Source organism: Topomyia yanbarensis, chromosome 2 (genome assembly GCF_030247195.1).
Source record: "Topomyia yanbarensis strain Yona2022 chromosome 2, ASM3024719v1, whole genome shotgun sequence".
Classification (NCBI taxonomy): domain Eukaryota; kingdom Metazoa; phylum Arthropoda; class Insecta; order Diptera; family Culicidae; genus Topomyia; species Topomyia yanbarensis.
Genome location: NC_080671.1, coordinates 316684674 through 316698060, shown reverse-complemented (window position 1 = coordinate 316698060; position 13387 = coordinate 316684674). Strand labels below are relative to the sequence as shown.

Here is a 13387-nt window from a genome sequence, read left to right as displayed (position 1 = left end):
AGTCTGTCCTTCATACGTGCACAGCGTGATTTGAGATTTGGTCACGCGTTTTGCTTTGAATTGAAACTTCAGATATGAAGGAATAGGTCACTCACATTCTCACGAAACAAAAACCGTTGGAAATACCTAGATTTTCTCCGGGTTTCAAACTTAAAGGATTCAACCGTTACGTATTCCGACATGATGGTTGTAATAAATTTATTAATAGTACCCAGGTGTTCATCGTGCAGACGCATATCAATCTTATCATTGTCAATATAAATGGGTATCTTGGTCCTAACATTATCATGCTCAACGGCGTATTGCATGTTGTCTTCCATTGCGTAGCTTTCCGTTATGGCCAAAGTTTTAAATGTTATCAGTAATGAGTGTAGTGAGCTTGTATAACGACGACTTCCGTTAGTCTAAACTGCATTTGCAAATTTGCTGTTGAATTTTGCTGTTGAGTTTCAAACATCTTCAAATGAATGATCGATATCGTATCGATGAAAGTAACGGTGCTTTATTGTTCACACTGGCTTTGGACGAAATTTATTATTCGATTGCTTTGCTTGTTTATAGTACTGGCACGGTACATATAGACAGCATAGTTTAGGTAGAAACATTCGTTTGATTCACTGCACTGTTGACAAGCAGAGCGACTGATTAGGTGCTATTTTCCTTTTTATGGAATGGATTTCCAGTAAGACGAAAGCAAGCCACTAGCAAGAGAACTCAAGTAGAAGCAGAAGCACCAAAATGCCGATGTGTCTTTTCAGAGGTACCAAAGGGAATTCTTCGAGTCCCGGATTGAATGACGATTTAAGCCAAGGAAAAGCGCTGTTTTTTTTTTTTATTCAAATCGTTTATTTGATAAGGCACGTTGCGTTAGCTTAAAGGTGCCAATTTTGTTTTGTTTTACATTTTAAATTGCTTAAAACTAGGGGATTACATATTGATTTTTTAAAAATGAAACTAATGCGATTTTATAGCTATCTTATATATCTACACAAGGGGATAATATTGTTTTCGTAAGATTAGGGGGGTCATTTAGTTTTTGTGGCAATATGGTTTGACATTTTTATCAGTGAGATTATTGGAGCAAATAATGTTTAATTAAGGGGGACAATTTTTTACGACTAACTTAAAACTAGGAATAACTAGAGGGCATGATTGAATTTTGTAAAGATTCGTAATTATAGTTATTTTTGTGGGTAGTAGAGTTGGGCAATTTCAATGAGATTATATAATATAATAGTTAAAACTAGAAGAGACAAGAAGAGCTAAATGCTTCGTGATGATATTGGGGGGGGGGGGGGGGGTAGGGGTGTTACTTCTGGGTATAAGAGTCAGGGGAGGGAGGGTAGACAAAGATGGCAGGGAGAGAAAATTATTTCAGTTTCAGGCATCGTGAGATCAACGGATGGATTACAAACTCGGGTGGCCTTCATCAGGGGAATCATGTACTGGGACGCCGGGTGGTCCTCCTCAAGATGGCAGGGGTTTTTCCAGACGATTACGTAGTACGGCTCAGATGTGGATCGGCTACATTTCGAGTTAAGCGTGTTATGTTCGTGCCGTAGGTCCCGTGTTTGTTGGCTCATTCGATACAGATGGTTTGATACAGGTGGAAGAGCGTTCTGAGAATGATAAGGAGATAACAAGGGGCAGTTGGACTTGTATATTGATGGTTTTCACAAAGGTGTATATAAGGGACATATAGAGAACATCGCGGCTTGCCAGCACATCTCGAACCGGGACGTTGGTTGGTCTTCCTCGGGCCCGCAGGGTATCCATTAGCCGAGACCTAGCGGAACTGTACTCGGTGCACGCCCAGACAATGTGCTCGATGTCGTGATAGCCGTCGCCACAAGCGCAGATACCACTATCCACGAGCCCAATACGCCGGAGATGTGCATCCAGCGTGTAATGGTTTGCCATGAGTCGGGACATCACACGAATGAAGTCACGACCCACATCCATCCCCTTGAACCAAGGTTTCGTCGATACCTTAGGGATTATCGAATGTAGCCACCTTCCCAGCTCTCCACTGCTCCACGAAGTTTGCCAACTTTCGAGGGTTCTCTGATGAGTAATACTGAAAAATTCGCTGAAGCAAATTGGTCTTTCGTAAACGTCTCCTTCTAAGGCACCCACCTTAGCTAAGGAGTCTGCCTTCTCATTGCCCGGAATGGAGCAATGAGAAGGGACCCATACCAAGGTAATCTGGAAAGAGTTGTCAGATAAAGCACTCAGTAGCTCCCGTATTTTCCCCAAAAAATACGAGGAGTGCTTGCCTTGTTTCATCGAGCGAATAGCGTCAATGGAACTGAGGCTATCCGAAACGATGAAGTAATGGTCTGCGGGTAATGTTTCAATGACTCCAAGGGTATACTGAATGGCAGCTAGTTCTGCGGCGTAAACTGAAGCAGGGTCACTGAGTTTGTAGGAGGCGGTGAACTTTTGATTGAAAATACCGAAGCCAGTGGATCCTTCGAGGTTTGATCCGTCAGTATAGAACATCTTAGAACAGTCGACTTCTCGGAATTTATTATAAAAAATGTTTGGAACCACTTGTGGGCGTATGTGGTCCGGAATTCCACTAATCTCGTCTTTCATGGATGTGTCGAAGAAAACAGTAGATTCAGAAGTATTTATGAAATGCACACGGTTGGGATTGTAAGAAGAAGGGTTAATATTCTGCGCCATGTAGTCAAAGTACAGGGACATGAAACGGGTCTGAGAATTGAGCTCAACAAGCCTTTCGAAATTTTCAATCACGACCGGGTTCAAGATATCGCATCGAATGAGCAATCGATATGAGAGTTCCCAAAATCGATTTTTCAACGGGAGAACGCCCGACAGCACTTCGAGACTCATCGTATGGGTCGACTGCATGCACCCTAAGGCGATACGCAAACAACGATACTGAATTCTTTCGAGTTTGATGAAATGTATGTTCGCGGCGGAGCGAAAGCAGAAGCATCCGTATTCCATTACCGACAGTATCGTTGTTTGATACAACCTAATTAGGTCTCCTGGGTGGGCACCCCACCATGTTCCGGTTATTGTACGAAGAAAGTTGATCCTTTGCGGGCATTTCTGTTTCAGATACCGAATATGGCATCCCCAAGTACCTTTCGAGTCGAACCAGACCCCTAGATATTTTACTGTGAAGACCTGAGCGATAGTTTGACCCATTAATAGAAGCTGTAGTTGTGCTGGTTCACGCTTCCTTGAAAATACAACTAGCTCAGTTTTCTCCGTGGAGAATTCGATACCCAGCTTAATAGCCCAAGCAGACAAATTGTCCAGGGTATTCTGTAATGGTCCTTGTAGATCGACAGCTTTGGGTCCCGTAACAGACACCACGCCATCGTCTGCAAGTTGCCTTAACGTGCAGGAATTGTCAAGACATTCATCAATGTCGTTGACATAGAAATTGTATAAAAGGGGGCTTAGACATGAGCCCTGGGGAAGGCCCATGTAGCTAAATCGTGATGTCGATAGGTCACCATGCGAAAAATGCATGTGCTTTTCCGACAACAAGTTTAGTAAAAAGTTGTTTAAAGTCGCTGAAAGACCATGCTGGTGCAGCTTCTCTGAAAGAATGTTGATCGAAACTGAGGAACACTGATGCCATCTGCTCTTTGCTAGCATAGGCCATTTGAATTTCAGTTGAGAGCAACGCAAGACAATCGTTCGTCCCTTTGCCTTTGCGAAAGCCAAATTGTGTATCTGACAGTAAGCCATTTGCTTCGACCCAATTGTCGAGGCGGGATAGGATCATTTTCTCGAACAACTTCCGGATACAGGATAGCATTGCGATCGGACGGTACGAATTGTGGTCGGAGGCTGGTTTTCCTGGTTTTTGGATGGCGATGACCTTCACTTGTCTCCAATCGAGTGGGACAATGTTAGCCTCGAGAAACTTATTAAATAAGTTCAACAAGCGTCTCTTGGCAGAGTCAGGCAGATTCTTCAACAAGTTGAATTTGATTCTGTCTGGCCCCGGAGCTTTATTGTTACACGACAAGAGAGCAAGTGAGAACTCCACCATCGAAAAAGGTGTTTCGTTCGCGCTATCGTGAGGAGACGCGGCGCGGTAAATCTTCTGTGCCGAGGCGGAATCCGGACAAACCTTCTTGGCGAAATTGAATATCCAACGGTTTGAATATTCCATGCTCTCATTAGTACTGTTTCGATTTCGCATACGTCGGGCTGTTCCCCAAAGAGTGCTCATCGATGTTTCTCTCGTTAATCCGTCGACGAACCGGCGCCAATAACCGCGTTTTTTGGCTTTCATCAAACTCTTCATTCGCTTGTCTAACGTCGCGTACTGTCGAAAACTAGCGGGTAACCCGTCGTTCCGGAAGGTCTTAAACGCGGCGGCCTTCTCTGCGTACACGTCTGAGCACTCTTTATCCCACCAGGGATTGGGAGAACGTTTTTGTATGTTCGCGCCGGGTACTGGCCTAGTCTGCGCTTGATTCGCGCTGTCGAGAATCAAGCCAGCCAAAAAGCTGTACTCTTCCTCCGGAGGAAGTTCTTGGGTAGATTCGATGTTGTCGGATATCGCGGCAGCATAGCTCTTCCAATCGATATTTCGTGTGAGGTCATACGAAATATTGATTGATTTCAATGGCCTTGAACCGTTATTGATTGAGACTACGATCGGCAGATGGTCGCTGCCGTGGGGATCAGGAATTACCTTCCACGTGCAATTTAACCGCAGCGATGTTGAGCAAAGGGACAAGTCTAAGGCGCTCGGGCGCGCTGGAGGAGCAGGAATCCGTGTCATTTCACCCGTGTTTAAAATTGTCAAATTGAAGTTATCGCAAAGATCCTGAATTAAGGAAGACCGGTTATCATCATAGAGGAAACCCCATGCTGTACCGTGAGAGTTAAAGTCTCCTAAAACTAGTCGCGGTGCTGGCAGAGATTCTAAGATGTCTTGTAGCCGTCGGTGCCCAACCGCGGTGTTGGGGGGAATATATATGGAAGCTATGCAAAGGCTTTTGCCTTTGGTTGTTACTTGACAAGCGACAACTTCAATACCTGTTATCGAGGGAAGGTTAATTCTGTAGAAGGAATAGCACTTTTTGATCCCCAAAAGCACTCCTCCATAGGGGGTGTCTCGATCCAGGCGAATAATATTAAAGTCGTGGAAGTTGAGATCTATGTCGGAAGTTAACCAAGTTTCACATAATGCAAATGCATCACAACTCAAATTATTTATTAAAATTTTGAAGGAATCGATTTTCGGGATGATACTTCTGCAATTCCACTGTAGAACAGTGATCAAATCCGTGACCTCGTTCGATGAGTTAGCCATCGAAGGATACAATCGCTGAGAGGAGGGGCCATTTAGCAGTCAACTGCTTCAAAAATGTTCTCACTGTAGGGAGAAAAGCTAACATAAGACTTTTAATAGGATCAGTAATATTGAAAGTTTTTATTATCCAGGCCACTATGTCCGAGAGTTTTATAATTCCAGTGCTGTGATTACTCTCGAACTGAAACAAAGGAACACTTGGGATTTTTGATGTTCCTGGAAGTGCTGGGAACTCCTTCTCTGAGCTTAATCCTCCGAGATTAGGAGCTAATTGCTTCGGTTTGGTTGCAACACTTCCAATAGATGTGACTTTCGGAGCCCCCTCAAGGGACACCTTCTGGCCTTTACAAGGAACTTTACGAGAGGAAGTGTTCCTCCTCTTCCTATAAATTCTAGGCACCCTAGTAGATGTTCCCTCTTGTGGGTTACCAGCCGCGTCCTCGTCAGGAGGCAAGTGAGTATAGATGTTTGCTGAGGATGGTGGCGTAGCATTCTTTAACATTTCTGCGAAAGAATGTTTGGATCGTCCCGCAAGGGAACGTTTCAGTTTATCCCCGCGTAGTTTGTACGCGGGACATGCCGAGATATCATGCAGACTCTCCGCACAGTAAGGACACTTTTCGGCCTGCTTACTGCACGAATCATCCAGATGATTCTCCCCGCATTTTCCACAGCGGGCCTTATTACTACAATGGGTGGCTGTGTGACCCAATTGTTTACACTTTGTGCAATTCATGACCCGCGGCACAAACAGACGCACAGGCAGACGAACCTTGTGCAAGAGGACGAAATTTGGCAAAGCGGTACCAGCGAAGGTCACCCGATAAGAGTTTGATTGGGGGTACGTTTTTGAACCATCCCCCGCAACTACTACTGAGTGCAAACGTTTGCACTCAAGTATTTTAACTGGCTGAAGTAAGCGGTCTCTGAATCGGCCAACCCCGTACTTCAGCAGATCCTCGCACGTCAAACTCTCATCGGTTACGACGCCTTCGGATTGTACTCTTACAGCCGGAATATACACGTTATAATCCCGCGTAAAGTGCTCACAGCAAGCAATATCGTTTGCCTGCTTTGAGTTGGCTAGCAACACCCTTATCTTGTCCGAGCGGACCTTTGAAATTTCGGTCACAGCCGAGAACCGTTCCGTCAGGTCTCTAGAAATCTGAAGAAGATTCAGTGATTTAGTCTTGGGCCGAAAGAAGACCACAAATGGACCAGTTGAGAGTTCTGGATAGCATTTAGGCCGGGGGGGAGCCTTAGAAGTTGAACCCGATTCAACTTCCATTTGACCATCCGGAGAGGGAACCATAGAAAACGTCAACGCACGGGGTCAGCGCCCGCGCAGACGGAAGAAAGCAATAAATGTGTTACAAAAGACAAAAACCACTTAGCTTTAAACTGGTGTCCAACGACGAACCGATCCAGCTTATACAGCTGGCTATTGTTTAATCCTCACACGCGAACAAAAGACTGAGGACCGAACCGAACTGGCAAAATAACCTTGAATGCGGATTAAAACTATTCTTTATCGCCTCACACAGCACTACGGACTAGAAAAAACAACCTCTGACTCGATGGAGAGCTCGAAAACGAATGAAAAGCGCTGTTGTTTCATCGATATTGACGAGGTACTCTTGGGAGATTTAAAAAAGCATCGAAGGTACAATTGGGAGATTCGACTATATTAAGTTTTGTTTGTCACATTCCGATTGAGGATGAGTATACGTTGCAGTTATGGTTGCGGTCAGTCGTTACTGCGATCTAGAGAATAGTGAAAATCGAAGACTGAATAGATAGAAATATATTAGGCTTACAGGAGAAAAACCAGGACAAATCAAGCATTTTCCTCGACTTCCCAGGACACCAGGACAGACAATGCAAAACCAGGACATGTCCTGGGAAACCAAGACGTATGGTCACCCTACCTAAACCGACTTGAACAATATTCGTGCGGGACAAAACGCACAGATTATAATTTACGATTTGGAATTGACAAAGGTCACACGGAAAAGACACGCGATTCCAACAGTAACACGAGTGAAGATACAGTCAAAACTCAAGCGTACAAGCAGGAACACGACGTCTGTTCACACGTGTTCTATTAATCCAATCAGGGTTGATTCCAGGCCGCACCAAATCGTACCGGTTTCCATCGGGAAGATAAGAATCCTGTACGCATCAGTACCAGCTAGCAGTACTTTGCAAACGAAAAGCGATACGCTTTTAACCCGCACAGCAAACACGAAACGGGAAACGCCTTGCAAGAGAAGTGAGTAAATCACAGCGATTATAGATTGTATGACGACACGTGAAATATTGATTTTGACACTTAGTGTCCTACTTCAAGCTTCGGGCCTCTGCTACCGGCTCAGCAGAAGTTCCACCAAGGCGTCGGTCGAACAGAGCCGATCCGCAGGCGGATGGAATCTGGTTACCGCAGCTGCGCACCTGGACGCAGGTGAGCAGCCAGAGTACAAGCGGTTAATAGGAGACCGTGACGCAATTGGTCCCATGGTCGAGCATAAGGTGAATTTTGTCAGCACTGGCGAGGACACGCCGGATGGAGCTGAAGGAAACGTGACAAACGATTTATGTCGTGAGATGCCGCTGTGATGTTGCGGGGCAGTGAGATGCCGCTGCGGTGTTGCGGGGCCGTGAGTACTAGCAGATAAGCAATGAATAGAATCGATAGGCCGGAAGGGCAAGGCATCAGGAATAGGTGGCTAGACGAAATTAGGGGAAATAAAGGAAAATGTGAAGAGAGATTAATAGAGGGGTATGATGTTTAAAATGACACGTGTAGGCTTTGGTTTTATGAGCAGTCGGCCCGGCTGAGGCAAGAAGTCTCCGAAGCTGTAGAAAGACAATTATAACCTTAACTCAACCAAACGAATTTGGAGAAATAGGCAGCAAAGAAGACAAATGTATGATCAAGGTTCAAAATATGTAGGGGTCCAACTCAGTTTGACTAAGAGATTATAACTACGAGAGGGAGCAAAGCGCTGCTGTCTCCATGTATTCACCAACTGAAACAAACTGAAACAAACTTCTCGCTCTAGCATTTTGTATCCCATTACTTTGATATGTAAGAGCGAGATGATAAATTATCAGTGCTAACATCGATATGCGACCTCTAGTAGTTATATCTCTTTTGGTTATATACTCTATTACCGAAAAAGAAAGTACACTGAAACGAGTACCATGGTAAAAACTACTATATTAGAGGTTTAAATTAAAAAGGCTGTACCAGTGAATTTTGGTAGACAATATATAATACTTGACTTGAATATCATTCCTGTTATATGTACTATGTCCTTTTCGACATAGAGACAAGGTATTTTTTACTATTTCGTGGTAGATTAATGGTAACCTTTACTATACCTCCAACTACAATCTAATTGTCGTAATTACCATATACATGGTTGCTTTGAGAATTTCTAACTAGTTTAAATTACCATTGTTGTTTACCATGTCATAGTAATAGTAGTATAGTATAGGCATACTAGAAATAAGGCATTTCTTTTAATTAAAGTAGCAAGGGGTTTTCCAAATTAATTTTCTTAATATATTCGTCAGCATTATCCTGAAAAATTTTCTAGCCCGCCTATAAACTTCTAATTTTCTGCAGAATATTCCAATTTCCATTGATGATCATCACATATTTTTCATCGGAGTCTAGAAGATAGAAAATGGAATAATACAAATTTAGAAATACTGCCATCATTAATTGTTATTTTTCTTACCGATGGTAGATTGTGGGTCAAAAACAAAGTAAACAATTTCACTTGATTCGCCTTCATTTCACTATAACTTGGAAAACAAAATAAGGAAGCTAAAAAACGGGCGTACAGTTATTGTACAAATACTATCAAGCCTCAGAAAATAACCATTTTTGTGGTATTTTCAAAAGTACACCATGTTCAGTTGCAAAACAATGGTAAATCCTTTCATTGTTACCATGTTTGTGGTAAGTTGAAAGAGCTACAGCAAATCGAGCCCAAAAGCATAGTATAATCAACGATAATCGTTGGTATAATTAAAAATTTTAGTATTATCTTCAACCATGGAATCAAGATTAAATCAAATACGCAAAATAGTAAAAATTGCTACGGACGTTTCTTCGAACCAAATTGTGGTTCCAAACATTTTATGGTAGTTTATGAATAATTTACTGTAAATATTACTATTTATTGAAAATGGTACTTTCTACTATACCTGTATAGCTAGAACTACACTGTATTTCTTTTCAGTGTAAACAGACTGCCATTTGTATTTAGGACCTTTTGACATGTTTCACTAGAAATGTTGAGAATCAATCAAAACGCTGCTGATGTTTATTTCTATAATATATTTTGTTGTCTATTTACGAAAAGGGATGGAATCATTAAATTTGCTTAGTTGCCGAATGTGCCTATCAATCCCAGATGAAAAAGCATTAACTTTTTCAGTTTTTGATACATTTAAAAATAGATTGATCCAGGATATAATCTACGAATTGTTCAGTATTAAGGTAAATATTGTAACTATTCTATTATTTATCCACATATGTAACTCTCATATATACAGATAACGAAAGAGGATCGCTTATTAACCATTTGTCTGGAATGTGTGAACTGTATCAATACTGTTCAGAAGATACATCAACAATTTGCGGAAAGCAACCAGAAACTAAAAAGTCTTTTGGGATTTACAGAAGACATCAATGAAGTTGAGCTACTCATTATCGATGACAATGACCAGGTGTTACAAAACACTATCTCACCAAAAGGGTCGGACCTTGAACTAGAAGTATTGTCCCTTACTGCAGAAACGGAAGTAACATCGTCTGAAGATGTAGACAATATCAAACTCATTTCGATTGAGGAACATGCAAGGCTAGAAGCTGTTGAAGTCAACAGATCTGACGATGTGAAAAATGATTCAGTTGAAGAAGAGATCACAAGTTATGTTTGGAAGACAAACGATGGCTTAGATTCCGAGAAACAAATTCCGCGGAAAAGAATCAAAGAGGAAGTAACCAAAAGAATTCCACTTCATAAATGCTACTTATGTCTGACTTCTTTCGATAGTGAGATGGCATTCACAGAACATTTACATGTACATTTCGGAGAAGTTCCTATTACCTGCGATAAATGCGATAACCTTGTACTGAAGTCTGTGCGACAAGCCAGTAAGCATTTAGCATTACATGACGAAGATGACCGTCCGCACAAGTGTCGTATTTGTGAGCTAAGGTTTTTTACAAGAGAAAACAGTCTTACTCACGAAAGAAAAATTCACCGAATGAAGGTGAAACTGCAACAGAACATCGATGGGTACGCCGATAGACGCAAGTTAAAGAAATACCAGTGCAGTTACTGTGGCCAACTTGCTCCCACTAGCGACTGTTTGAGAAAACATGAGCTTTTACATGGTTCTCAGGTTTTTCACACATGCGAGATTTGTCCGAAGCGATTTACGGCTAGGAAGAATTTGACGCGACACATGATGATCCACACTGGTGAGTACTGCTATTATAATACATACATTTTATTCTATTGCGACCATATTGACAGGTGAGCTTCCATACAAGTGCGATTTTTGTGATCGTGCCTTCCGACAGGCAGGTGATTTGAAGGACCACATTCGAGGGCACACAAAAGAAAATCCTTATATTTGTACTGTATGCGATGCTTGCTTCCGCAATGGAAAAACCTTACTAGTTCATCAGAAAAAGCTTCATCCTGAGTCGCTCAAAAGATGAAGGTTCATAGCAAAGTAAAAAACCTTATCAAATAACAGGTAATATTAATATTTTAGAAAATCCCTAATCAGTCAAAAAGATCCGGTGAGTTTTCTCATCACATTGCATTAGTTTTGCATAAAGCTCTTAAATTTGTTCCATTCAACTTGAACCAAAAATCCGACAACACGTATGAAATGCGTGAATCCCCTAGAACAACTTTATATGATGAGTAGAAACGTGAGATAGCAGGTACACCAAAATTAAAGTGAACATAATTTATGTCAGTTCTTTTCCGGGCATTCAAATATACTTGTACAAATTCAACAATTTTTTTTTAAATATTTCAGAAATTCAGATGACTTACATTCTCCTTCTCGACGCTACTTTCTAAAAATATGAATCGGTCTCCTGAAGCCCTTCATTACATGACTTGCAGTCTTTAATTCGAACGTTTCCCGGAATCCTATCTCGTCGCCCATAAGAAATCGACAGAATTCATCAGGCCGAAACTGAATCTGCTTGAAGTTTTCATATATTTGAGGGGTCAACTTTTTCTTTCGTTTATAACTACTCCAAGGTTGAGCCTCCAGGACAAAAATACCACCATCACATAGCTGTCGAAATACCCGCCTAAATGTTAGCTTAATAGCGGCGTCTCCAAAATTTAGATGTATCCATTTAGTGACGGAAAGACAGAAGATTACGTCGAACTGAGGTTTCTCGTTTTTCAGCAGTTCTTCGTCCTGATAGACGTAATTCGCCCGTCGAAACTCAACGGATTTTAGTGGGGTTGTGTCAATTTTTTCTGCCAGACACGACTTGAGTTTTGCCGTTAAGTGTCGCCGAGCACTTCCTAAAGAAAAATGATGGAATACCGATTAGTTAACGGAATCAATATACCCAACAAATTTTTAATTAGTTTACCTATCAAATCTCCATCAATATCAATTCCTACTACACTAGTTGGCTGACAATGCAGTGCAATCAAAATTGTCAAAGATCCGTTGTTACATCCAATATCCAGCACTCGTTTGCCTGTAATCAGGTGCTTTTGTTCAATGAAAGCCTGCAACCGGACGTCCTCTTTAGGTGTCTCCTCGATATTCCGATAGCCATAATAACGATCATAATTACCGTAGATAAATTTTTTCCTGTTTTTCGGCGCCACATGATCAGGGTAGTCATTTTCCGTATGTGTACGTTTTCGGTTCGGAGCTGTTATACAGCTGATCTGCGAAACTTTCTGAAATTTAAAACGGATTATAATATTAACGTAAGTCGTACAGACAGTACTTACTCTACATATGGGTTCTACAGAGCTGGTCGACGGTAAATTTTCTTGCGATCCTGTGTTATTCCGTATTACATTGTCCATTTTTACATTGAATATGCATTCAAAACTTGAGCGCAATTTTTGTATCGCATTTAGATATCGTCCAAAATGCTTTTAATCGTTGTGAAGTGTTGAGGTTGTTTATATATAGCGAAGACGGTATATCATAAAGACACGCCGATAGCAAACGATATGTTGAGCAGTGTTGCCACATGTCCACTGAATTATTTGGAAACTCATATTTTTGGCACAGATTAAAACTACGGTAAAAGGCCCACTTTGGGACACAGTTTTTAAAATTTTGAGAATAAGACATATAAAGACTGCAAAGGTTGGTAAATATACCCAACCGGATAGAATTTTACAATAGCGTTTACCCTACAAACAGTTATAAAGCAATAAATATTGTATTGAAAATGTCTCGTGACTGTCGAGGTCATTTGTAAAGGGTATTTTCGACTTATCAGTCGTGAATTAGACAGCGGAAACAACAATATTGTTTTAACTTTCAACGTTTCGATGGATTTATTCCACCTTTATCAAGGATCCTAAAAAGAGTTAGTAGTTACTGGAATTTCCTTTCAAAGAGAATTTTGACAGTTGGCTTTTAAGCCGTAATCATATTTTGTCGAGAGTTCTATCGATTTATAAAATAAAAGAATTTTTTTTCTTCGTTTAATGACCCAATAGGGATCTTTAATTTCGAAAAATTGTGCCAGTTTTTCATATGTATTGGTAGCGGGTGTCCTTACGAATACACTCATATCATTCTTAAGCCTTAATTATTATTTTATGATTTTTAAATTTAAAAAACCAAATTAAATTCAACCAGCAAACTGACAGTTGTCCTACTAAATGACGTATCTGCTAATATCTCGTTCGCCTCATTGTTAACCGGGACAGCACCCCACACAGCATGATCTGGTACTTTATCAATCCGCTAGCAGCCTGCCATCCCAAGTTTAATCTGCAAACTATGGTAGATCTGATAAGGCAACCTATAGAGTCGTGC

At 41.4% G+C, this 13387-nt stretch overlaps 2 protein-coding genes across 2 annotated transcripts; one reads left to right on the top strand and one right to left on the bottom strand.

Moving 5' to 3' along the window:
* The first annotated feature begins 9632 nt into the window (after window positions 1-9632).
* LOC131683676 (zinc finger protein 184-like) lies at window positions 9633-11342 on the top strand. Its single transcript, XM_058965866.1, has 3 exons — window positions 9633-9827; window positions 9884-10817; window positions 10873-11342. The coding sequence occupies exons 1-3, from the start codon at window positions 9648-9650 to the stop codon at window positions 11058-11060; spliced, it is 1302 nt and encodes a 433-aa protein (XP_058821849.1). The 5' UTR covers window positions 9633-9647; the 3' UTR covers window positions 11061-11342.
* Window positions 11343-11352: 10 nt separating this feature from the next.
* LOC131683678 (probable RNA methyltransferase CG1239) lies at window positions 11353-12736 on the bottom strand. Its single transcript, XM_058965867.1, has 3 exons — window positions 12340-12736; window positions 11967-12285; window positions 11353-11895 (listed from the first exon to the last, which is right to left on the bottom strand). The coding sequence occupies exons 1-3, from the start codon at window positions 12415-12417 to the stop codon at window positions 11423-11425; spliced, it is 870 nt and encodes a 289-aa protein (XP_058821850.1). The 5' UTR covers window positions 12418-12736; the 3' UTR covers window positions 11353-11422.
* Window positions 12737-13387: the final 651 nt, after the last annotated feature.